We start from the raw sequence: 27761 nt of genomic DNA on the forward strand, positions 1-27761 counted from the left end.
GTTTGCAACTGTGTTTCCCATATCTTACGAGTTTTGGCCCTGTCATATTTAAATAGCAATTTCAATTACCACGTCTGCTTTTTCACTTTCTCAGCGTCGCGTATGTAGCCAGCCAAAACTCAAGTGGAATACTAATTCCCTTAGTATTTCCATTGATGCCTTACACGGAAACCTGTCAATCAGGGTCAAGGGTGGGATTATGCTATGGGGCGTGTTTGTCTTGGGAAGAGACATCACTCACAGTCGACGGTCAAGATCAAATAAACCGGCGTCTGTTCAGGGCATCACCTCTTTATTTATTTTGTATTTATTTTAATGTTTATTTGACAGGGACAAATGCATAGAACATTGCTTTATAAAGAATAGGCCTACAAAGTAGATGCCACGCATACATGTTTCTAGCCATGACTAATTTACAACCCCTGTCCCTGGTTAGGCTTATAAATTTAAAACAAAAATTACAGAGTATTGAGTTTAAGATTTAGAATTAATAAAATACATACAACAAATACATCCCATACATGAAATAAGATATGGGCTTAAGTAGATGTGGAAGTCACTATAAATCAAAGTCTAGACACATTTAACAATACAAGAACAGAAAAGGGTGCATATGTCTGTGCGTGCTCACATATGCAACATTATGTTTGTATGCATTGTGTTATGTCCTGTACAGTCAGTGTTCACAAAGTTGTTTCAGTTTCAGCCATTGCTTTAAATGTGTATTAAAAACCTTGAAGTCTGTCAATGTTTTAATTTCAGATGCATTCCACAAATGTATGCCTCTTACTGAAAATGATGTCTGACCAAATGTTGTTCTACGTTTTGTGGCTATAGTTTCCACTTATTGTGCCTCTAGTTCTTATTCCGCTCTTTTGTTTATGTACTAGTTGACACAATATTTCTGGTGCAATGTTGTTCACACACTTAAAAATTAGTTTTAAAAAAGAAAAATTTACAAAACTGTCAAAACTCAAGATATTATGCTTCCTTAGAATGATGTAGTGATGTGCCATCTTACAGATTTCTGGTCCATTACATTTAATGCTTGTTTATATAATGACTCTTGACCGTCGACTGTGAGTGACGTCACTTCCCAAGACAAACACGCCCCATAGCATAATCCCACCCTTGACCCTGATTGACAGGTTTCCGTGTAAGGCATCAATGGAAATACTAAGGGAATTAGTATTCCACTTGAGTTTTGGCTGGCTACATACGCGACGCTGAGAAAGTGAAAAAGCAGACGTGGTAATTGAAATTGCTATTTAAATATGACAGGGCCAAAACTCGTAAGATATGGGAAACACAGTTGCAAACGGACTTTGCTTTTCCATTTGAAATCTGGCAGTCACTGTGCGTTTGCTTAAACGAAAATGCAAACGGTAATGCGCGATTTGCAATTGCGTTTGGATTATGTCACATTTTATGCGTCCACAAATTGAAAACGCAATTGCAAATACAATTTGCAATTCCTTTTGAATAATGTCCGGAAAATCATTCCATACTTTCATCCTAGAACTCCAAAATCCATTTGCAAGATTACTTCAGGGTGGTTCTGAATTTGACATAAATCTGAATAGATAAAGTAATCTTTCCATCATGTTTACATCTAGTGCTTCAGAGAAGGAAAAAAAATTCTAATGAGCAGCCGAGTGGTTTGTTGATCTATTGCTAGACTAGAGTTGCAACCATTAAATCCAGCTTCTTTACGTTAAGCAGAGAAAGTATTTGCAGACACAATGACAGCTTATTTGTAGGGCTTATTGGAGACAGCTAAAGTACTTTCCTCCACAGACCAGCCAAGGCAAGCGAGTCTGATCCGACTAGCAGGGGGAAATAAACTTAGATCAGATAATCAAGATAAATTCCCAGAGGACAAAGTTTCTTGTATAATCTATTGGCTAGCGTAATTTATCGTGACTAAGCAAATGTATAGAGACGAATGGGGAGAGAGAAACATGTATAGAGTGGTGGTGGCGTAGTGGCTAATGCACAGGGCTGTTAATCAGAAGGTTGTTGGTTTGAACCCCACGGGCATCACCATTGTGTCCTTGAGCAAGGCACTTAACTCCGGGTTGCTCTGAGGGGATTGTCCCTGTAATAATTGCACTGTAAGTCGCTTTGGATATAAGCGTCTGCCAAATGTAAAAAAAAAAAAAGTTTAATATCTTAAGGGCAAATGTGAGGAACATATTGCCTAAATACATAACAAACATACTGTACAGTATATCAGTGCTGCATGAACAACAAAACCTGAGTGACTCATTCAAATTAAACATGTAATTCTCTATTTTGAAGTGCTATGGAATGTCAAACATGTCCATTGAGTTGTTTATGAAGTGCTTCTTCGCATAAGATGATCGTACTAATACTGTGGTTGCCCTCAATTTATTTTGACCTTTTAGTTAGATTTAACACATACTGTATGTGCTTTTAAAATAATATTCTGGATTCAATACAAGTTAAGCTCAACAGCATTTGAGTACAATGTTGATAACTACAAAACTTTATTTCAACTTATCTCCCATTTAGTTTTTGGTTTTTTAAAGCAAAAATTGAGGTTACAGTGAGACATTTCTAATGGAAGTGAATGGGGCCAATCCTTAAACAATAAAATACTCACTTTTTCAAAAGTACAGCCACAAGATGTAAACAATATACGTGTTAAAATGATTGTAGTGCATTTTCATATACATTCGGCCTAATTAGGTTATTCATTAATACATTTTAATTGTCTAATCAACCTACTTTGTTCATCTGGATAAGAGCATTTTTTTAACACAGCAAAAACAAGACAACATAAACAGCTTTCACCAACCTATGAGTCAACCCACATAAATCAATGCAGAAACTGGCAAACGAGCATTCCAGACGAGGGAAGTGGAAATCTCCCTTTAGTGTTTCCCACCCTTTTGGGTTTCTGTCTGATATATTGCACACTATGTTTTGCTCAGGGATTCCCTGACATCTGGCAACTCCTCCGGGCTCTCCATTTGCCATCTATAATGCATCAAACTCTAGATGATACGGCAAAGTGGAGTCACAATTGGGCTAATTAAGATAAAACTGCTATCAAAGAGAAAACATTTTAAATTCACTGTTGTTATACAATCGTACGCTGCATACATTTTTGGCTTGTCTTTCAATGTCTTTCAAACAGCTATAAAACAAGATGAATTTACTTAAGAAGCAAAATTGCATAAGATATTGGCAAATTGTTTTCTTTTGTTTAAGCATGACCCTTACCAGGTTTAGTTCATTTACATTTAGACTGTATTACTGGAAAACAAGACAAAGACACTGATGAAGAAATAATTTTTGCAATGTTAAATCTTTGTAGCATTAATCTCCTGTGCATATGCTCATTAAGGCATGTAAGCGGAATTGTTTGCTGCCTTTGCTCAATGAGAGTCAATGGCGAAAAATGAATTGCGCTCATTAGTACACAGGAAGCTACAGCAGAGATAAGCCATGTTGTTTTTTCTCCTCTTTTTCTCTCTCTTTTGTTCACTGGGGCAAAAGAAGACATCCTGCACCATCATTTTGACCCCCAGTTTATTACCATCCGATCCATTTCATCCTGAACAGAAAAGCTGCTTTGAAATTCATAGAAATTCATTTATTTCTTTCTGTGGTCTTATAAGGAGAAATTTGCCATGATGTGTCCCTTCTCTTCTCTAGTGGGGTGTTAAGAGCTTCCAGGGCCAGGGTGGGTGAGACTGCTCCATGTTTGGAAATATTTTCGAGTGGCTGGGCATCCATGTGACAAAGTGCCATATCCAGACAGAGCTGAGTATGACAACTGAAAATACACTAACACTTGACTGTACCTGAACGTGTTAAGCGAGACATGCACAGATTTTTTAACTATTTTTCTAATAGACCTATTTCTAACCCATTATATGTCTCCATGAGAATTCTACAAAAGTAGATTTTTTTGTTTTTTTATTTTATTATCCCCTTTTCTCCCAATTTGGAATGCCCAATTCCCACTGCTTATTAGGTCCTTGTGGTGGCGCGGTTACTCACCTCAATCCGGGTTGCGGGGGACAAGTCTCAGTTGCCTCTGCTTATGAGACCGTCAATCAGCGTATCTTATCATGTGGCTCGTTGTGCATGACACCACGGAGACTCCCAGCACGTGGAGGTTCATGATCCTCTACGCGGCCCACACACAATTTATCAGACACCCCATTGAGAGCGAGAACCACTAATCACGACCACGAGGAGGTTACCCCATGTGACTCTACCCTCCCTAGCAACTGGGGAGTGGCAACTCCTGAGGTGGTAGTCAGCGTCAATACTCACTGAGCTACCCAGGCCCCCTGATTTTTTAGTTATGTTTGCTATGGCAAGCATCACTATTGTTATTGCCCAGACTCAGGGATTTGATCAAATCCATAATTCTACTTATCAAACTTCGGCATGAAAGTCATCCTGCAGATATGAATGATACCTCAAATCATGTGACTTGTTGAGGAGAGGTGTGCTAGTACTTTTCTAAGCAATCCAACTTGGTGGACAATGAAACAGGCAAAAAAAAATAATAATATAGACTTATATTGAAGAAGGGACACAAGCCATATCGAGGGACCATAGAGACTGTTTTAAGCAACCACCCAAAACACTCTACTTAGAAGCAACTACTTAGAAAAATGACCTAGCAACCACTTTGAACACCTAAGCAACTAAACGTGCCCTGCAGTACTAACATTTTCTTACAAAATGTAAAAATCAGTTTTTTTATTTACTGTATTTGAGTTGTTAGATCTCTCATTCAGTCTGTTCCAATTATTTTTCAATCCAGAATTTCTACTCAAACTCCTCTATCTAAACCATATTTCCTCTAGATGTTGAACGAGCTAGAAAATATAATGTTAAAATTGCTTACATTTTACATATAAAAAGACAAAACTTCTCCACAACATCTTTCTTCCCTCTATCCTTGCTTCCCTAAATAACTTTTTTTCACACAGCAGGGGTTATAACGGAGAATTGGTGTAGGACAAGAGGGGGCAACTGGAGGACCCTCTTCATCAGGTTGCATAGCTTGAGATGATTTGAGATGCCCCTTAAATAGGATAATCAATAAACAGAGTTTTTACTCCACTGATGGTCAGGTTTAGGTTTGGGGTTGGGGGGTGAGTGCAGTTTATAAAATATGCATTGCTCTTCACTATATTATTGCCTGTACAGCAAAAAACAACTCGCTTCCCAAATCGCTTTTGGCACCCCTCCATCTACATTACACCTGAAAAATGGAGCTCACACGTGCCCGATACAACAAACAACACTTACCGCTTTGGCCACTGGGAGCAGTGTTTTCCATTTCGGTAAGCACAGACCAATTTTAGCTACTGTTTCCAATTTCACTGTGAGATCATTTGCACATCTGGCCTTGAAATGATGGGCTTTAAGGGATAGTTCACCCCCAAATAAATATTCTCTTATCATTTACTCATGTTCATGCCATCCCAGATGTGTATGACTTTCTACTGCAGAACGCAAACAAGTATTTTTAGAAGAATATCTGAGTTCTGTAGGTCCATACAATGCATATGAATGGTGGATAGAAATTTGAATAGCCAAAAAACAAATAAAGGCAGCATAAAAGTAATCCATAAGACTCCAGTGGTTAAATCCATGTCTTTAGAAGCAAAATGATAGGTGTGGGTGAGAAACAGATAAATATTTAAGTCATTTTTACTATATGTTCTCCTCCCTGCACAGAAGGTGGCAATATGAACGAAGAATGCGAATTGCCAAAAACAAAAGAAGAACGTCTAAGTCAAAGTGGAGGTTTATAGTAAAAAAAGACTTACATATTTATCTTTTTCTCAACTGCACCTACTATATATCTTGTGAAGATATGGATTTAACCACTGGAGTCTTATGGATTACTTTTACGCTGCCGTAATATGCTTTTTGGAACTTCAAATGTTGGTACCCATTCACATGCATTGAGATATTCTTGTTAAAATCTTCATTCGTGTTCAGCTAAAAAAAAGTAATGCACATCTGGGATGGCATGAGGGTGAGAAAATGATGAGAGAATTTATTTTTGGGTGAACTATCCTTTAAAGAAGGGAGCATTAAGGGGCATGTCAATCATCAACTGCAATATCTTACACCTTCAGATCTCAGAGTTCATGTTCATAACAGCAAACACATCTATCATGAGAATTCAAACCACGATCAAGATGTAACATGGAGCATTTTAAGTAGCCTAATACAAGAACACATACAATATCAGTGATGTTCAAAATGGGTGATACTGAATACTACAGCTATTTGATGAGAATTTTGGCATCTTACTAAAGATGTTTGCAGGATTGATTTCCTTGGATAAAGAATTAGATTTTTTTTTCATATATTACGGAAATCTGCAGTTTTTGGAGCCCAGTTTATCCTATTTAACATTTTCATTAAAAGCAAATCAGAATCAGGGCCATTTATGAACCACTTCTGTACACCAAAATTTAGTGGGACCGTTAGGATTTTGTGTCTGTCTGATTTGAAGTTCGAGACAAGATCTGTCAGCTCCACTGAACCGTGCAAAACCGGTGCTGGACTATAAAGATCCTAATGAGTTGTTTTCTCTGTCATAATTCATACATATAATCCAAAGTGATGTGTTAATAATGTAACATTTGAAAACATGAAACATGAACATTTTAAAAACGTGTACTGAATGATTTCTTCATCAACACAAAGAAAAAAATTTTCTGCTAAAAAAACATCATAGCTTAGTGGAGTTTAATGTCTTTACTGTAATAAAGATTTAGGAAATAATGGTAACACTTAACAATAAGGTTCCATTTATTAACATTAAGCATTAGGTATCAAGAACTAACCCTGAACAATATATCTTTTTTCAGCATTTATGAATTTTGATTAATGTTAGTTAATAAAAATACAATTGTTAGTTCATGTTAGTAACTAATACATCTTTTGGTTTTAAAAATACATTCCTAAATGTTGAAATTAACATGACATAAGATTAATAAATGCTACTGTTAATTGTTAGTTCATGTTAACTAATGATAACAAATGCAACTTTATTGTAAAATGTTACCAAAATAACAACAGAAACAAATGAGACAATTGCTGACATACAGTAGGTTAAAGACCTTTATGTGGATAGGTCAGATTAATTGGTCTGAGAAAAAAATGGATAGATTGCAATTTCAGGCTTTTGATCATAGACTTTTGTATTTTGGTAAATATGACCATAGTTTGTGACTAGATTTCTACGTAAACTACACATGTGAGATGAATGGGGTCTTTTTCTCAGGAGACAAATCTGACAAGGAGATAATAAGATGTGATTGTTTGTTGTTGTTGTGTCTTTCTATGGGAAGACGTGCTGCAACAACCTGTAGCCAACAGTTCAGAAACTATTATGAATCTATGGAAAGCTGCAGTATAACAATAACACAATCTGACATAATTATACTTGTGATTTTGTTGTACCTTTCTAAGCAGTTTCAACACGCCGATGGCTTGTTCCACATTCTGTTCCTTTAGCATGGATTGGATCTCCCGAACCCAAGCCACTCTTTGGACATATGGACTGGGACTAGATTTACGCATCATCCCGGGCAGCTTGTCCGAATTCAGCACCAGAGAACTAAACAGAAACTCTCCTCTTCTCCCACTCCTCCCCGCCGCATTCCCAGAGCTCTCGTGATGGTGGCGTCCTCCTCTCCAAAAGGAAGTCGCCTGGCTGTCCAAACTACTCTGCCTGGTCAACTTGGATCCCATGTCTCAACTTTCCTATTTCTATCTCAGTATCAAGCTTAACAATAGAAGACTGTTTCATAAAGCATAAGAGTAAAGTATAGCTCATAAACGCGATTGTTTATGATGAAGCGCAGGACCATAATTGCATCTCACGTTGTTTAGTAACTTCAGTTTCCCATATAGTTTCAAATTAATCAAATACTTTTAATATACAGCGCGAGAAATGATTTAAATGCCACTTTCTCCGTGTTTCACTGGATCCTGCGCAGCTCCGTTGTGTGTTTGCATTCTTCTCCTAATACCACGCCCACACGCTACTATCTGTCCAATCAGAGCGCCCGATTCCCACACGCGTTTAATAACACAGAATACTTTCAACAGCTCAGCGTTTATGATGGGAAACCCGCTGATGTTCTGTCAGCATCCCCGTTTATTGCACGTATGCCTACTGTATGGTGGTTACCGAAATGTGCATCGGTTTGTAAAATACAATAATAACCTCAGGTTTAAAACTGAACACTTGCAGAACAATTTCACTAGCCGTAACTTTGTAAATACATATAATTTAGTCAAGCTTCTTACAAAAAGTACTGTCACAGTAATAATGGTACTGGATACTAAAACCATCATCATAAAAAAGTAAATAAATAAAAGTGCCTATACTATAGTGCCATTTGATACATTTTTGTTGGTTGAAAAATAGGCGTACAAATGAGATTGTATGTATATAATTGTTTTAATTTGGTATAAAGAATGAGGAATACAGACATATTATTCAAACTGATAATAGCTAATGTTGTAGATTTAAAATGTAATAATCTTGATTCATTAACAAAAAAGTATGAGAAAGGATATGGTACTTACCATGTTTTTTTCTGACATGGTTCTTTGCTGAAATAATGCTTTCGTGTTTTTTTTTTTTAATTATTATTTTTTTTTTTTACATGTATGATATCATCATGGTATTCTTTGAAGTGTCATGTGGTACCATTTGCATACACTGAAACCCTAATAAGCTGACTGCTCAATTGGTTGAGTAAACTCGGTGACACTCTCAGGTCAATTTAAGGGAAAATGAGAAACCAGGAACCAGTTTACACATTTCAGGGTGATTTTATTTCTTGTTGCTTCTCAGCAGGCACAAAAAGCTAATTAGCTTTCTTATTAACTCAACATAAAGTCCTTTTTTTGGTTCACACAACATAGTCACATACTGTAGGCATCAGTTCTCTCTCCTCCAACTGCTGCTCTGGTTGCTCCCTATCTCTCTCTCCAGCTCTTCACTGTAACACAAAAGAGCTGTTAGAGATTTTCCCCAGGTGTCAATCCTTACTCTTCTTCCTCTCCCGACCTCGCTCTCCACAGATGTCGCTCGGACATGACCACATCACCACAGAATTGAGCAATGGTATTAGGAAACTTGTATTTTTAAATTGACTTATCATATAAATCATATACAGTGAACTTAACTATTTAGTTTAAGGTAACTAGATGCAAGTAGACTCAAATTTGATATGTTGTTGTTTCTATTTAATAATTTTAATTGAACAGACTCAAAATTAGGCCATATTATAACAGCTTAAATAAAGAAGATTGTAAAAAATTCTAGGTCAATCATCAAATAAAAAGAAATGTATAGACTCTTGTACTTGAGTTGCACACCTCTATAAATTCTTAATAACAACTATTTAAATGCCTCTATATATTCCCTTTGACCAAGAAAACATACTGTAATTAAATCATTCAAGCACAAGGCATTAAGAGTATTCCCTATAACCTTCATACTCAACAGTTTGAGCTATTAACACTTACAATCTTAAGTCTATGGATTAAGAAAAATAAGGTCAAGTAACATATATATCTGAGTTATTAGCCAAAAACTTGACCTTTTTAAATATTTTTTTTTTCCAATTATGAAAACATTAGGGTTTAATGGCCCTAGCCCTCACCCTCCAATCCAACAGGTCCCAGACCTGCTCAATGGGATTGAGATCTGGGCTCTTCGCTGGCCATGGCAGAACACTGACATTCCTGTCTTGCAGGAAATAATGCACAGAACAAACAGTATGGCTGGTGTCATTGTCATGCTGGAGGGTCGTGTCAGGATAAGCCTGCAGGAAGGGTACCACATGAGGGTGGAGGATGTCTTTCCTGTAATGCACAGCAATGAGTTTGCCTGGAATGTCCGATGATGCTGTGACACACCGCCCAGACCATGACGGACCCTCCACCTCCAAATCGATCCCGCTCCAGAGTACAGGCCTCTGTGTAACGCTCATTCCTTCGACAATAAATGCGAGTCCTACCATCATCCCTGGTGAGACAAAACCATGACTCAGTGAAGAGCACTTTTTGCCCGTTTTCTTTTTAAGGTTTGTAACTTTCACTTATCTACTTCAAATACCTATGCAGACAATAAAACAATAATTTATTTCACCCACACTCCCTTCTCCAAAAATTGCGGTGTGTAACGTTTGCTGGAAGGTGTCGAGAGAAATAGGATCTAAAACTCAGGAAAATAAACTAAGACATGAAAACAGAACAAATCACTACATCCATAAATGGTAAACAACAGACAAAGAACACAGGAAAACCAAGGAATTAAATACACAAGGGGCAAAGGAGGAAACAAGGAACACCTGGGAGGCTGGGATTAATAATCAACAAGAACCAATGAAACAAAAGACAATGCCAAAACTACAAAACCCATAATCAACACACAAGGCAGGGAAACAATAAACAAACATGGCGACCCCTAGTGGTCACCAGGGTAATCGTCACACAGTGCTTGCCACAGTACATTATTAATTATAGTGATAATACATTAGCACAGAACAGCAGAGGTGATTGTGGTCACCAAGCAATCACAGACCTCAATTCACCCAGCCATTCACTGGTGCACAAAAATACATCGCTAGAGTTGTGTTTGCAGTAAATGCCTTGAAAAGACAAGAAAGACTAGCAGTACAGAAGTTAGATGTGAAACGTTTGTGTTTTTATGCGTCTACATTATGTGGAACGTTATGTGTTCAAACTCCCCATGGTTAATCTTTCACCGTGACTAAGCAAATGCACTGATTACAACATGAACAGTGGCTTAACCATTCAAAGATTAAATGTCTGCAATCAAGTGATTCAAGTAACATTAAGCCTTCTGTACTTGTGAAAAAGTTGGCTAGGGTGAAAAAGTTGGCTAGGGTATTTGTTCTCATTTTTAAGTCAAAATGTAATCAATATAATATGATTGTAATTGTGGCACAAATGTATCTTTCTCACCACCTCAACCTGTGATCCTTACACCAAAGCCAATAAAACAATAATGGAGATTTCGTAAGGTGATTTGTCGACTGCGGTTAAAGTTTGATGGTGCTGATAGTTAGACATTTAAAGCCAGATGTTCACAGCATTGGTATAGTCAGGAAGGACTGCAGAACGTAGGCTGATTTAATAGAATACTCAACAAGAGGCCTGTTCTGTGTACAGGTAGGTAAAACTCTAATACACTTTCATACTTCAACGTATATGGAACTCATCAGTCTTTAAATTAATTGAATCATCAACCAGGCTTCAAGCAGTAGCCCTCAAAACTAATCGGACACTTTTGGTCTCAGATGTCTAAATGTAAAGTCAAGTAGTCATCTCCAACCAATGGACGCTAGAACGTTTCTCAGAACTAACTTCACCTTTTTTTGCCATTTTTCTAACAAACTTTTTTTTTTCTTTTTAATGCTGTTTGGTTTTATATTTTGTTATGTAATGCAAATATATGCATTGTTTGACTTAAGAGTCCAAATACTTTTGGGGGCCATTGCATATTAAACATGCAGCAAAGACAAAAATAAAAACCGATTATGAGACATATTTTCAGTACTGTAATTTGCTGCATACAATATTAGAAAACATTTGAGGTCTTTTATGCTGGAACATACACTGAACACTTAGGATGGGATTTTTGGCTCTTTTGTTTAGATTTGTAGGAGGAACTAAAACAATATATCTCCTTCTCACTCTGTTGTCTTTCCCTCTCTGTGTGTGAGAAAATGTGAGTCTCTTGTGTGGTGGGTTTAATTTTGTTGGCTACAGGCACTGCAGCTTCTCAGAGATGTGCTGCAATTGGTTCCCACACACAGCAGTCTGACAGGATTTAATGTGGACAGTAGCAGGGCTTTGAAACTATGAAAAGGCGCTTTTTCTGAGGAGGATTTAAGATCATACGAGCCTTTTTATTCAAAGTTCTCAAATTATTAAAGCAGAAGTCTTCTTGCCTTTGGCATTAAGCTACATTAAGCAACATAAAATGACAAAGAAACAGCCAGGATACATTTTTATGACATTTGTAATTCCCTCTAATACACTTATTTGCTCATATAATACAGAATTAGGGGTTGATTTACATGCAAATGGGGAAGCAATAAGCAAGTGTATAATGATGAAATGACGGATGCATTTACAGTAGCAAAATTCAGACTGTTCTGTAGAAATAGAGAAGATGGAGAATCTTGATTAGCCCCAATCTTCCTCAGAGGAATAATAACAACCAAACAACAGAGACCAATTTCATTACACGCCTTTTGCATGAATAATCATTGCAAATGTGACCTGACATTGTGTTTAGGAAGAAAGAAGAAAATGGTGTAATGTTATTCAGTATGCTCCTAAGTGTACAGCTGTTGGATTTACTGTACTTGCTATTTAACCTCCTCATATACAGTGGGTTCCAAAATTTCTATTACTTAATTGTTTATCATTACAAATTATATTTTCAACATAACAGTTTGAGGGAAGAAAATAGAAAAATGTACATTCATTTCTTAGTTCTTGCTGTCACATTTTTGCTTTAATAACAATACACATTCGAGCTGGTATGGATGCCACAAATTTTTCCAAATCATGATGATATATGTTATAAGCAAGGAACTCTGACCTTTTGTACAAATGATTTACAAATTACTTTATGACCTATTAATAAATAGTTCATATTCATTAATACATCAATTCATACTTTTGTTTACATTTTTTTAAATCATAAAAAAGTTCCATCTACATTAAGGTTTACATTTGATTTTGAATGATTTCAAAATGTAGTTTCAGAATTTTGGATCCCTCTGTGTGTTTATCAATATATCAGTTATGACGTTTTACATTACATAATGGTGAGAGGTGAAAGGGCACTTTTTCGGATGAATAATGCACTTCATAACTTATATTATATAATCATTGATTGAGTGTCGCTGTGTGATGATGACATAGCAGCACTTCAGTCTATTACGATGGACTTCAGAGGATTAAATTATGCCAGCTACAACATGGGATACTTCATATGCCACTACCTGAACCTTGGACTTAGGATAGACCTCACTGAAATTAGCAGCCAGGTTGATCTGTGATGCACATCACTGATCTCTGCCTGCATCACCTCGGCCAAATGATGGACTACACTCTTCTAATGGAATACATAGACTATCAATTAATTGCCAACAAAACACTTCATCAGCCGACTAACGCATCGACAATGCATCTATGTGAACTTCTGCAGTTAATACAGGATGAACTTCAAAGGCATTAGTCATTAATTAATTTTACAGTTCTAACAAAATATTTGTTTAAACACTGGACCTGAACACTTACTAAGGTTAATCATTTTAAACCATAACTTGCACTGCACATAAATAAGTAATATTGGCATTATATTCATGCTGTTAGCCAGCGGGGAACTGGCCGCCATAGTGAGTCTGGTTTCTCCCAAAATTGTTTTGCTCCATTAACCAACAACTTATGGAGTTTTGTGTTCCTTGCCACAGTCGCCTTCGGCTTGCTCACTGGGGTTATAAATACAATTATTATTTAATTACTTATTTTAAAACACAATTCACAATCATATTTGATCAAACTATACAATGATGACTCTAATACATTATAAATATTACAGTTTGATTTTCTGTAATGCCGCTTTGAAACGATGTGTGTTGTGAAAGGCGCTATATAAATAAAAATGACTTGACTTGACTTAAAATATTAACATAGATTTTTTTCAGGCAGGTCATGGTTATGGGTTCCAAGTCAATGAGAATGGATATATTCTCTTATCTCTGGCATGCACAATCTGTTCTTATGTGCAGTTTCTCCAAGTTCTGTTCTCTAATCAGCAAAAATCTCATTACAGTACTTTCACAAATACTTCTTGATTCAAGTCAAACCATACAGTTCTTGAAAATGCAATAGCTTTAAATGCAGATAAGCTAAACCGCCCCCCCTAAAAAACACATACACGCACAAGTATAAAGGCCATCCATACATCTGACAATAGTGGACTGTAGATCAACGACGTAGCCAGGAAATGACTTTTGGGTGAGCCTCAATAAAAATGGATGGGCTAAATCTTTGCCCACATTTTTTTAAACCACATTTTTCCTAACAACAGAAAGGCAGCGCAAACAGTTCTTTCACTTTCATAAATCTGAATATATGCATATTTTAAAACTATTTTCTAAATATATATATGAAGTCAAAGAATAATCTGTAATATTCTGGGTGGGCCTGGGTCTAATTTGGGTGGCTACACCCTTGGCTACACCACTGCTATAGATGTTTGATATTGTTGCAGGAAAATGGTGCAGAAGTCTATTGTGGTGGGTCTTCTCTTGCTGGTGCTGGCTGCTGTTGGCACGTTTGTGGGAGTTTTCTTTGGGGTACGGGGCAAAACATCCACATTTGAACCGGGACTCGGTTACTTTAAGGCGGCGGTGGCTGCGGACGCTGGGCCATGCTCAGAAATCGGCAGGTTTGAATTCCTTATAGTCAAATACAAGTTGATATTGTGACATCTCTCACCTGTTGTTTCATTGCAGCTCATAATGTAACCAAAGTCTGAGAAATATTACATTGAAATTAATTACAATATTTTGAATAACCTGCTGAGACCTTTGGAGGGTCATATGAGGTTACACACAATGAAAATGTTTTGTCAGGCATCCTGAAAATGTGCTTCAGTAGGTGACAACTAAATTAACTTGTCTAAATGAATAAAGGCAAATGTTTTACTTTATATGACTGAATGAAAGGGACTGCATTTGGTTATCATTCTATGTGTAACAGGGCCTTCTTGACCCACTCCGTACGAGATTCAAACCAGCTTCTCTGGCATGGGAATCGGGTGCTCTAACGAGGAGGCTAAAAGCTACAGCCTCTAGCGTCAGTTGCTAGTGCGCCTCTTGAGGCCAGGAGAGTGAGGTTTACACTCTACAAAGCTGCCTACAAACTGGTTACCCTTACACTCTCCCCCCTAAACCTCACTCCCATCCGGGTCATGGCACCACTGAAACGGGTCCTGCTCAACCCACTCCTAATGGGATTTGAACCATTGTTTCTGGAATGGGAGGCGGGCGCATTAACAAGGAGGCTAAAGGCTACAGCCTCTAGCGTCAGTTGCTAGTGCACCTCTTGAGGCCAGGGGAGTAAAGTTTACACACTGCACAGCTACCTACCAGCTGGCTACCATTACATATGCATCTGTTCGTAGTCAATCCCTTTAATTTGAAGGAGACATCCACATACATTTTGGTAATTTAGCCATGCTTCTTGAAGGGATAGTTCTCCAAAAACTGAAAATTCTCTCATCATTTACTTAACCTAATTATATCCCAGATGTGTATGACTTTCATTCTTCAGCAGAACACAAACAAAGATTTTTAGAAGAAGTTTCAGCATACAACCATACAATTGGGGCGGCTGTGGCTCAGATGGTAGAGTGGATTGTCCACTAATCGCAGGGTTGGTGGTTTGATTCCTGGGCCACATGCCAAAGTGTCCTTGGCCAAGACACTGAACACCAAGTTGCTCCCAATGGCAGGTTAGCACCTTGCATGGCAGCTCTGCTGTCATTGGTGTGTGAATGGGTGAATGAGAAGCAGTATAAAGCTATTTGAATACCGCTAAAGTTAAAAAGGCGCTATATAAGTGCAGACCATTTACAATGCAAGTGAATGGTGACCAGAATTTTGAAGCTCAAAAAATCACATAAAAGTAATCCATAAGCCTCCAGTGGTTAAATCCATGTCTTCAGAAGAGATTTGATAGTTGTGGGTGAGAAACATTTTACTATTAATCTCCTTTTTCACTTTCATATTCTTGTTCTTTTGTTTTTGGCAATTTGGAGTCGTTAAGCATATCAGCACCTACTGGGCAGTGAGGAGAATTTATAGTAAAAATTGTATTAAATATTGATCTGTTTCTCACACACACTTATAATATTGCTTCTGAAGATATTGATTTAACCACTGGAGTCATATGGATTACTTTTATGTAGCCTTTATGTGCATTTTGGAGCGTCAAAATTTTGGCACCCATTCACTTGCATTATATGGACCTACTGAGCTGAAATATTCTTCTTAAAATCCTTGTTTGTGTTCAGCAGAAGAAAGAAAGTTATACACATCTGGGATGGCGTGAGGGTGAGTAAAAGAATGTTCCTTTTTGGGTGTACTATCCCTTTTGTGTGACTAACGTCTTCATAAAGAAACAGCACGTTGCACTCAGTAATTTCTTTCCTCATTAAAAAGTTTTACTCCTACTTGTACTTTTGAAACATATGCATATAAAAATGATGACTCAAATGAGAAGACCCCAGTCATATCATTAACCTTATACAAGCCGTTTATTCTACACGGAGAGGGTCTCCACATGGGGGCTGCCATGTAAGGATCACATAATTTGCTGAATACTTCTCGCTTTATCACACTTTCATTTACAGTATGGATTAAATTAATCATGGTTGACTGTGAATAGCGATTTTCTACAATGGCATCTTTAACTAAAAAGTGAAAATGCAAACGACATGATCAAAACGTACTGAGTGCCCCTTTAAGGAATTTTGTAGTATCTCTCATCAAACTCTTGTTTTATTTCATTCTGATACTTAAAATTGTAATAACCAGGTTTTCATGCCAAATGCCCTCTCTGTGTGTCATCAAGGGACATTCTAAAGAGAGGTGGTTCTGCTGTAGATTCTGCCATCGCTGGTCTGCTGTGCGTGGGTTTGATGAATGCCCACAGCATGGGCATCGGAGGAGGACTGTTTCTCACTATTTATGATGCCAAAACAGGTATCAGCTCACCACGAACTTTCTGATTCAATGTGGTGTCCAAACACATTCATGTCTATGAATCAATCTCTTTCACTTCCACTGTTCCGGTTGTTGTTTTTTAACGAATCAATTAAATCAATGACTCACTCATTACACGCATTTGTCGCCACCTACTGGCGTAAATATATCAACTATAGCTTGAAATTTAAAACAACTGTGATTGAAGTATGCTATCAACAGCAAATGCACATGTTCAATTCCTAGGTAATGCGTGTTTTTATAATACATAATACATAATTAATTAATTTGGAATCAAACCCGAATATAAATAGTGTGTGTGTGTGTGTGTGTGTGTGTGTGTGTGTGTGTGTGTGTGTGTGTATATGTGTATGTGTGTGTATATATATATATATATATATATATATATATATATATATATATATTTATTTATTTTTACATTTATGTATTTATTTATTTTGTATTATAATTTTTTTTAAATATGTACTTATATAGATAGATATTTTCTATATAGATCTAGCTTATTTTTTGCAGGAAAAGTCGAAACCATTGATGCACGTGAGACGGCCCCAGCAAAAGCAACCAGAGACATGTTTGGAAATAGCACTGACCTTTCCCAGAAAGGTATCCATTATCTACATTACATAAACTGGGGAAATCATTGGTGAAACAGGATTTACACGATGAGTGGCCTTGTGATCCGGTGCCAAACAAGGAGATAAGCATCAAAAACTATAAACAAAATGTCAACAATCAATAACTCACAGTTGAACTGGCTTTTTATCTGCTTAATGTAGGACTTTTTAAAGAAAGCTACATGAGTTTGCACATGATTGTGTGTCAGAACAACTTAGTGTCAAGTGCATTGGTTGCCAACATAGATCTTGTACAATGAGTTCATTGAAGAATCAACTCTGTCTCAGATTCTTCTCCTACAGTTCTTTAGAACACATCAAAATATCTTTCCATCTTTACAAAAATGTCTCCCTTTGTTCTCCATTTACTCTCATTGTTGTTTAGGAGAAGCAATTGAGATCTAATTTCCAGATACCATATGCTTGCGCTGTAGTATGGCATTGCAACATTTCTATTACTTACAATGTATCTCTTCTTTTAAAGAAGTGTAGCATGCTTTCTCAAATCTTTTGGCGGTCTGAGATACTAACAGGTCTTTTGGGGTCATGTGAGTAAAAAAAATTATCCCCAGGTGGTTTGGCCATTGCCGTTCCTGGGGAGATACGGGGGTATGAGTTGGCTCATAAACGGCACGGCAAGCTGCTATGGAAAGAGCTGTTTTTACCAAGTATAAAACTGGCCCGGAATGGCTTTCCTGTGGGTAGCGCTTTAGCCAGCGCAATAAAATCAAACAGAGGAACCATTACGAATGACAAGGTGTTATGGTAAGCATAAATTTACATTTTCTACACATATGTTTTTTCTAAAAATGTCTTCTAACAATTCAAAGCTAAAGTATACTGATTTTTATCCTAAAATATTTTCTCGTTTTTAAGCTTAAGGGGATAGTTCACCCAAAAATAAAAACTCATAATTCTCATAATTTTCCCTCCTGCCATCCCAGACATCTCATTCTCATGCACACATATTTTATCATTTGTGAAGACATGGATTTAACCACTGGAGTTGTATGGATTACTTTTATGCTGATTTTATGTGCTTTTTGGAGCTTCAAAATGTTGGTCCCTGCTGACCTGCGTTGGCTGCACCAACAGAGTTGAGATAGTCTTCAAAAATCTGTATTTGCTTTATTTATAGCATGAGAAAGAAAGTCATCTGGGATGGCATGTGGGTGACTAAATGATGAGAGAATTTTCATTTTTGGGTGAACTTTCCCTTTAAATTGCACACAACATTAAGTAAGCCATTTGTAAGATCAATTCCCTTGAAAAGTGTATTTACTGTAACTCTGGCACTTTCAAAACATTGCTTTGTTTGTTTAAGTACCCCGACACAGCAACATTGGCTCAACCAATGGAGTGAGGGGGAGTTTTCCCATATTGTTTTGTGATGCAAAAATTGCACTTTAGATTTGAATACTGTAATGAAAGACATTCTTGTATTTTATGTTACACCTACTTTTAGCTATACTACTGGTATGTAGGCCTACAGTGCAGTTTATACACAAAGTTGTTACAATTAGTCTTACAATTTCCCCTTCACAACTACAAAATCATTTCTGATAGTTGTTTGCTTTCTTAGTTCTGTGTTCTGTGATTCCACTGGCAACATCTTGCAAGAAAACGACACCATCACTTTTACTAAACTGGCCGACACTTACGAACTCATAGCAGAGAATGGGCCTGAAGCGTTCTACAGCGGACCAATCGCTGAGAACCTCGTGAAGGACATCAAAGCTGCAGGTTCTTTTTTCAAATATATTGATTTTTTATTATTTTATAAAAAAAAACCTCTTCTAAAAAAGTCTATTCATGAAAACTGACAAAATCAAAAGTGTGGCTTCAAAATAGATGATAGTTATATGAACGGGATGACTCAAATCAGAGGAAAATTATTTCATTAGAAATAGGAATTAATCGAATGTTGATCCATGAATATGTCCTATTTGGCTACTAGGGCTGCGTTTTACAAGTTAGATATACTTGACTGCCCATTTTGAAAGGTACTAAATTGTGCAGTTGCTAAGCTTCTTTAGTGACACAGGTGCAGTTGTTCACTTATTTCTAAATATTTTACATCACCTTAATTCCTGCAGTGCTGCCAATAGTCCCCCTCACGCAGAGGTGTTGAAGAATGACAAACAATTGGTTATTAATGACTAAATTGGTAACTCAATAGGTCTGATCTCATTAAATTGCTAAGAATCATGCGTCACCCGGGCGTCTGTTTTGCGTCTGTTGCAGATGGGATAATAACTCTGGAGGATCTGAGAGATTACAAACCAGTGCTGGATGAAACCCCCCCGACCTCTACCGTGGGTGAATTCACAATGGTTGCTCCCAACGCGCCAGCCAGTGGCCCAGTCCTCACGTTAATACTCAACATCCTGAGCGGTAAGAACAGGGTATAGACACAAACTGAGGTTATCCTGTACACTTAATGACCTTTTGACCTTGTGCTTACTGTGTGACTCTCACAAAACAAGTCATATTTCATATTTCACACTAAAATCAAATGAATAAACTAAGAAACAGTTTTTTACAATTCCGTTTGGTGACGTTAGTGGCACAGAAATAAAGTCAAATAAAATAAGATATAAAATAAGCCTATTTTTACACCATTAAAGGAGACCTATTATGACCCTTTTTACAAGATGTAATATAAGTTTCAGGTGTCCCCAGAATGTGTCTGTGAAGTTTCAGCTCGAAATACCACACGGATCATTATATTATGTTATAAATGCCTCTTTTTGGGTGGAATCAAAAACACGCTGTTTTCGTGTATGTCTCTTTAAATGCAAATGAGCTGCTGCTCCCCACCCCTTTCTGGAGGAGGGCTGTGCCTATGCTTCAGATACTACAGCAACAACAAATCAGAACCAATATGACTGACAGCGTAAATACCGGAGTTCAGCCATATATGTATTAATACATATATATATATATATATATATATATATACCTGGTCTCCGTGAATACAATCACAGACAATGATAACTTTAGATGCATTAGCCGTGGAATCAGTGTACACACACTGCCAACTCATATTTACGTACAATGTAAAAGTGAATTTTGCATAATAGGTCCCCTTTAAAGCTTTTGATAATCAAGTACACCGCCTGCCCCCAGTTCTCATTACGGGACTGTATTGCAAAAATACAGAAAGAAAAAAAAAGTTTTTGTGATATTCACACAGCCTTTCATGTGTACAAATCTGTATCTAGTTGATACTGATTATAAAGCATGACTATTAGTAAATCTTTAATGTTTTGAACTGTTTCCTCTTGTGGAACGGTCAGGAGAGGAAGTAACTTCCAAACCTACCAACTTTCCTTTGCTTTGAGCTATTAAAATCTCTCAACCCTTCACTCCGCTATGCCTGTCCTCCTGTCTCCCACACCAACACTAACGTGGGCTGTTTGCCACTAATTGGACACAAACCAAGCATGGAAAAATCCATGCAGCCAACGTGCTCCAACCTTTTCCTTGGGGTTCCATAAGCAGGGCTTTCTCTGAAGCAGCCAGTCATCTAAGAATCATCAGCACTGCTTTCTTTAAGCCGTGCTGGACGCTCTTTGCGACTCTGTGTCTTGGTCTGTTCAGACACCCACACTGTGGCTGTACTGATGAGAAACTCATTAAGTTGCAGTCAGACAAGCCACGGCTGTTGATTAACACTGTGAGCACTTGCTTGTCACAATATAGCTTTGTTTATTCACTAGTTATGAAACACGTTCCACGCAGAATCGCTAATAATTGTTCAAATAATTCTAATAGACGTGCCAGCAATCAGTGGCTGAGACGATCTGGGAAGTTTTCACTAAGACGCTAGGTCTGTTTCTTTGGCTATGATCAACATTAAAGTTATATTTTATACAGAAATTAAAATTCTGTCATCATTTGCTCATCCGCATGGTGTTTAGAAAACATGTCTTTCTTTCTTCTGCGGAAAACCAAAGGAGAAGTTTAGCACAATGTCCTAGCTGCTCTTTTGTGTACAGTGAAAACATACAGTGACCACATGCTTTCAAACTCCAAAAAGGCCAAAAAAGGAACATAAATATTGTACATATGAATGTGTGCTATATTCCAAGTTTTCTGAAGCCATATGCTAGCTTACTGTGAGGAACAGACCAAAATTGTAGTTGTTATTCACCGATAAGAAGCAATATATATACTCTAGCATTGTGTTTGGTCAGATTAAATGAACATGCTCCTCCCGAACTTTGTTTCAAAACTATATTTTGGTTCTTATTCCGATTCCTCTTAATGATTCCGGTAATATTCCGCTCTACTGTAGTTCTGAAGTCTCAGCTTGTGCATATTCAGGTGTCAGTGATACCAAATGCAATTGCTTCTCAGACCTTTGGAACCAAATGCAATGTGCTAGTTTTAATATGCAGAAATGTGAACAATATTTGGGAGCATGGCTTCATAAATATAGCAAACAAATTGTACAGACTAGTTTTATGGTACCTTTACGGTGCTTTGCTTTGTCCTTTTTGGAGCTTGACAGCCTCTGATCACTTTATAATTCGTTAAAGGGGAAAAAAACAGTATGAACGTCATGCAAAATAAAACACATTTAGAAAATGATGACTGATTTTGAATTTTTAGGGTGAACTGTTAATTTAAGTCATATCTGTATGGATGATTTTGTCATCTAGATGAGCAGGTCTAGTAAGATTTGGTTTCTGCAGTACAGTGTATTCTGTGTGACAGCAGCTGGCGTGGACAAATTATCATAAAACGCAGTGAATCTACCAAACTCCCACTCTCTCTGCCGCAGGTTTCAACTTTAGCCCAGACAGTGTCTCCACCACTGAAAAGAAAGTCCTCACCTATCATCGCATAGTAGAGGCGTTCCGATTTGCATACGCCAAGAGGTCCGTTTTGGGGGATCCAAGATTTGTCAACATCTCCGATGTAAGTTATGCACAATTAAAGGATTTATTCACCCAAATGAAAATTCTGTCATCCTTTACTCAGTTCCAAACCCATATGACTTTTTAAGAATGCTCACTCTACTTTTTCCATACAATGAAATAGAATGGGGACATGTGTTGGCAAGCTCAAGAAAGACAAAAAAGCACCATAGAAATCTGGTACCTTTAAAATAGTACAGCCATACGATAGCTTTGTGTGAGGAACAAAGAAAGTCATACTGTATGGGTTTGGAATGTGAGGCTAAGTAAATGACCACATTTTAATTTTTTATCTATTACTTTAAGGAGGGACAGGAATGGTGTGGAATTTAATGATTTCCGTAGTTCACATGTTCATGTAATCCTTGAATAGAGGTGACGGTAAACAGATTACAATCGCAGACCATTACGGAGGGGCTCGAGCTCTCAATACACCTCTGCTCATCATGCTGAAATATGATGCACATACATAATCCAATGCATGGTGAAACAATGCACACATATTTCACCCTTTGATAAATCTCCATAGACGCTGGTCTTCACAGGCACAAAATCATTTATCGTCTGTTTACTCTGGATGAGACACAACCAGCGGTAGCAATGGAATGGAGCAGAACAGATGCGTTTTAAACATTTTAATTGTATCACTCTTAAAATGTGGCGCACATTGGTGAAAAAGCATCAAAACTATCAAAGATGTCCATCTAGTGCATGTTTACATAGACGACAATTAAAAATAGGACGCACATTGATCCAGGATGCGTTTATACTAAAACAGAAAGGCACACAAAGGGTCTCCTTTTAAGAGTTATAACTTGACATTGCGTCTTTTCAAAGGGGTGCAAAAATCCATGATAACAGTGGAAGCAGTTTGTCTATTGCATGTTTATTTAGAAAAACATAAAACAATATTCCAGATAGGCAAAAGAAGGCATCCTGTGTAAGTCCTCTTTGTTGCTAGGCCAATCTGTCCTCTTCACCTTACTGACTGAGCGTCAGTGGGCAGACCAAAGGTGCAATGATGTAATAGTAGTCTTGTCTTGCTGTAGAGGCAGTCATGTGTTGATATTTTCATCTCTGTGACATCACAAAGTAGGGAAAATCCAAAAAGCCATTTTTGCATATTGGTTTAAATAAATGCTCTTTTTGTTTTGGGGAAGAAGTTTTGAGTTCTGAAACTTGCAATGTGTTTTTTATAGTACAATGAACTATTACATATCAAAAGATTAAGGTTAATTGTATTCCTCTTTAAAGGAACCGTCTCATAAGTGTCATTTGTTTGGGAATCGGACAATACTGGACACGCTGTGGTTCAAGAGAACTAAAAGTCATGAAAATCTAAATGTTCCAGTAAAAAAGTAAACCAGTTCTAAACAAGAACCAGTTCTCGATTCCCATCCTAACCCTTAAGACAAAAAAGTCTAGAGTTGCTATAATCAGTGTTGGGAGGGTTACTTTTGAAATGTATTCCACTACAGATTACAGAATACATGCTGTAAAATTTTATTTGTAGCATATTCTGTTAGATTACTCAAGGTCAGTAATGTAATCTAAATACTTTGGATTACTTCTTCAGCACTGGTAGATTTTTTCACTTGTTTTGACTATAAAAACTCTGTCAGTACAGAAAGACAATATACACGTGTGAAAAATACATTCTCTGAAAAACTTTAATATCTTATGCAACGTTGTTTCTAAAATCAGATAAATCAAATTGATCTTGTTTTAAAGATTTTTAGATATTTTTACAGGAAAACAATAAAAAAAATATTATCAAGAATACGATTTTTGCCCTAATATCAAAGGTCTTACTAGAAAAAAAAGAAATTGTGATTCAACGTGAATTTTCTTGATATAAAATATGATCGTGCCTGGTAACATGTACATGTAAAATGGCTAGAAATAGCATTTTATTTTATCTGACAATTTACACAAGGTTTATTTCAAACGTACTTCTCTGTCTGCTCGTATGAATGTAACACATCATAAGAAAGTGTTGCACCGCTGTTCAAATGCACTTTGGATCGCATCATTTATATGTAGAAATTTTTTCCATCTGAAAGGACTAAATATGAAGTGAAACAAATGACAGTAAAATGCAAAGTAATCTTTTCAGTAATCAAAATAGTGTTTGAATGTAACTGCATTCTAATTACTAGTGGAATACAGTTACTTATATTTTGTATTTTAAATAAATAATCATGGCTATAATGGATTACTTGCTAAATCAACGGTTGATGAACTGTTTTACACATTGGTTAACATTAAATCCTACTGTTTCGAAATGTTCAGGGATGTTGTTAATTGTAGAACTTAATATAAACCACAACTTAAAGCATTATTTTAATGTAAAATCAGTTGTATTAGAATTTTTGCATTTATATTCATTAGCTGTTCTGCTTTACACCAATTCATTGGCATATGTTTTTTCAGTCTCGGGCAAGGCTGCTGCAGATATCAGTGATGATCAAAGCCTTTATTGAAACCGACATACTGCATCTCACAGAGCATGAATGTAGTGCAGCATTGAACAACTCATTGCACCGTCACCCTTTTGATCAGCTGCCTTTTCAAGCTGTAGATTATTGTGCCATTTAGAAAGGCTGCAATAATGATCTGCTCGCCTCCTCCTCTTTCCACTGTCAGTTCATCCAGAACATCACCTCAAAGGACTACGCTGACATGATCCGCCACAAGATCACAGATAATACGACTCAGCAAGAGAGTTACTACGAACCTGAGTTCTTCCTCCCGGAAAATCACGGCACATCACATTTGTCAGTGGTGGCAGAGGATGGTAGCGCGGTCGCTGCCACCAGCACCATTAACCTATAGTGAGCAACTGCCTTCTCAAACCTAATAAATGGTGCTACAGATGTTTTCCAAATGTATTCTTTAGTATAGTCATCTGCTATTTATAGGAAAGCGAGTTGAAGGAGTCATTACTTTGACATTAATATGTTCTTTTCATTCTTACAGTTTTGGCTCCAAGTTTATATCAAATTCAACGGGAATTCTACTAAACAATGAGATGGATGACTTCAGTTCGCCTTTGATCACAAACAACTTTGGAGTTCCACCTTCTCCGAACAACTTCATTGTCCCATGTGAGAAAACACACTCACATCTTGGGGCTACAGTGGTCCCTAAGTATTTGGACACTTAAGCCACACATAAATTGTATGAATTTCTTGTGTTAGAAAACTAAATATCAAACTAAATTGCTTCTGCAAACAAATTATGTCCTACCATTTACTTTTCAGTGAACGCACTGTATGTACAAATGCTTTTTGGGGCCACTTATGAGATGATAATTGGACAGCAGTCACTAAATTGTCCATGAAATGCAACAAGGTCATAAAGAAAATGTATAACACTTTTTGAGACGTTTATCATTGCATAATGCATACTGCAGTATATTCATTTTTCAAACATGAAATTCACAGTATCTTTGAAGATTTCGCTTGATTCAATTGTTTGGTAACTTTGTTGTTTCATGTGTTTTCTCAGCTAAGAGGCCCATGTCTTCCATGTGTCCTGCCATCCTGCTGGACAAAAACAAAAAAGTTAAAATGGTGGTTGGTGCATCTGGTGGAACGAAGATCACCACAGCAGTCGCACAGGTGCTAGAGACACCCTGTTAGTTCTGATAGTTAAGGTGGACCTAGTTTTGCCATTTATTGGCCCATGCATAACAGACGTCTTCTGTGCAGGTCATCTTAAATGCACTATTCTTTGAATACGACCTGAAGAAGGCAGTAGTGGATCCAAGAATTCACAATCAGCTCAGTCCAAACGTAACAGAGGGAGAGCCTGACTTTGACAGGGTGGGTGGAGCAATTTATTGGCCCATATGGGTCATTTTTAACAATCTGCTAAGATAAGATATGACTAAGATCAGATGTACAATATATTAATCTTATCTCTGCTGTAGGTGAGTGTCGGTGAATGTTGGTGTAAGCATATTTGAAAGGCTGAATCTCATATAAACATGTCCAGGTTTTATATTTTTGTTCATAGTTTTTTTTTTTTGCATTGCGGTTTAATTTTCTCCCAGACTCTCATTATTGTAATGTTTCTGGATTGTTTTTTGATTGCCTTACATTAATGAGAATTGGGAGGGGAACATTTGCTTAATTGTCATATAAATTATGTTGCATCAGCTTCTCGGGGTGAAATATGACCTGAACATATTCCTGGCAGGTTTCATAAGATTCACCTCAATAGGTTTTTATTGTCAGAACATTGTTATCGTCTGTCCGTTTCTACCATGTCATTTTTTTGTTCTGAATATCGAGTGGTTTACTTAGAAAAAACTGTCTGACTTGTATATTTACTCACAGGCTGTTTTGGAGGGTCTTGCCCAGAAGAACCATGTTACAGAGGTATCAAAGTCTACCGGTGCTGTGGTTCAGGCCGTGGTGCAGTACAATGCTGGACTCAGCGCTGAGTCAGACCCTCGTAAGGGAGGCTATGCAGCTGGCTACTGATGTCCGACTCAGCGATCCAAGTTTTCATCCCAGCTGCAGGCAGTAGAGATGCTATGAGACACCTAAGGACACTTCCATTAAAGCTGCTCTAAAACAACAAGTGCCTCTGTCAGAGAGTGATCCAGTTGATTTTGGTTGAAAAGAGACCAAACTGCAACTACTTTTTTACTGTACATCTTGCCCTTGCAGTTTAGGCATGATGATGATTTCGAGCTTGATTACACTTCCTACTGCTTGACGCAGGAAGTAGGAATTTTATTGGTGTGTGTTTTATCTCTTTTGACTGCTGATTAAACTAATTCATTGTGATTTTATTTTACATCTGTTCTGATAATTACAAACCAAGGATGTATAAATATTAATATTGTAAAATGTGCTACTGTGTAACTGTATTTATTAAATAAATGTTTGGCATTTGAAGAGTGATTATGAACTTTAAAGCTGGTCTTTTATCCGGATACTGAGATTGACATGAAGGCAAGTGAAATCTTTGCAAGTCTAAGCTTCTAATAAGAGCTGAAGTGTGAACAAGAGTTGAAATACTCCTTGTAATGTCCCACGAGTATGTGGCCCTACACAGAAGCACCCCGACTGAACATCAAGCTGCATCATTTATCTTGCAGACACACAAAAATCACATAAACAGACTTTAATTAAACTTTCAAACTTTGTCTTTACAGAGTAACACCCCAGCTACACTGAGGGAACAACACGTGTTGCACACTTGCAATGTAGAAAACTGTGAAAAATGCTAATAAAAACAAAAAAGAGTGATGTGTAAATTATATTCACCCTTTGCTATATTGAAAGTACTACAACTAAACATTATATGATGTTTTACCTTGTGAAATTCATTGTTTTTTT

The 27761-nt window shown here is 37.2% G+C and overlaps 2 protein-coding genes across 2 annotated transcripts in view; one reads left to right on the forward strand and one right to left on the reverse strand.

Moving 5' to 3' along the window:
- Nucleotides 1-8027, reverse strand: part of LOC127636798 (leucine-rich repeat-containing protein 75B-like) — a 34379-nt gene extending 26352 nt beyond the window's left edge. The window contains exon 1 of the mRNA XM_052117539.1: nucleotides 7477-8027. Within this exon, the coding sequence (XP_051973499.1) occupies nucleotides 7477-7767 (291 nt within the window). The 5' untranslated portion in view covers nucleotides 7768-8027. The remainder of the gene's footprint in view (nucleotides 1-7476) is intronic.
- A 2972-nt stretch (nucleotides 8028-10999) lies between these two features.
- On the forward strand, nucleotides 11000-27317 carry LOC127636887 (glutathione hydrolase 1 proenzyme-like). Its single transcript, XM_052117674.1, has 13 exons — nucleotides 11000-11229; nucleotides 14351-14527; nucleotides 16717-16847; nucleotides 17382-17471; nucleotides 18055-18247; nucleotides 19065-19225; nucleotides 19727-19876; nucleotides 22272-22408; nucleotides 25054-25241; nucleotides 25387-25514; nucleotides 25918-26030; nucleotides 26121-26234; nucleotides 26751-27317. The coding sequence occupies exons 2-13, from the start codon at nucleotides 14355-14357 to the stop codon at nucleotides 26895-26897; spliced, it is 1725 nt and encodes a 574-aa protein (XP_051973634.1). The 5' UTR covers nucleotides 11000-11229; nucleotides 14351-14354; the 3' UTR covers nucleotides 26898-27317.
- The last annotated feature ends 444 nt before the right edge of the window (nucleotides 27318-27761 follow it).

This window comes from Xyrauchen texanus, chromosome 44 (genome assembly GCF_025860055.1).
Source record: "Xyrauchen texanus isolate HMW12.3.18 chromosome 44, RBS_HiC_50CHRs, whole genome shotgun sequence".
NCBI lineage: Eukaryota > Metazoa > Chordata > Actinopteri > Cypriniformes > Catostomidae > Xyrauchen > Xyrauchen texanus.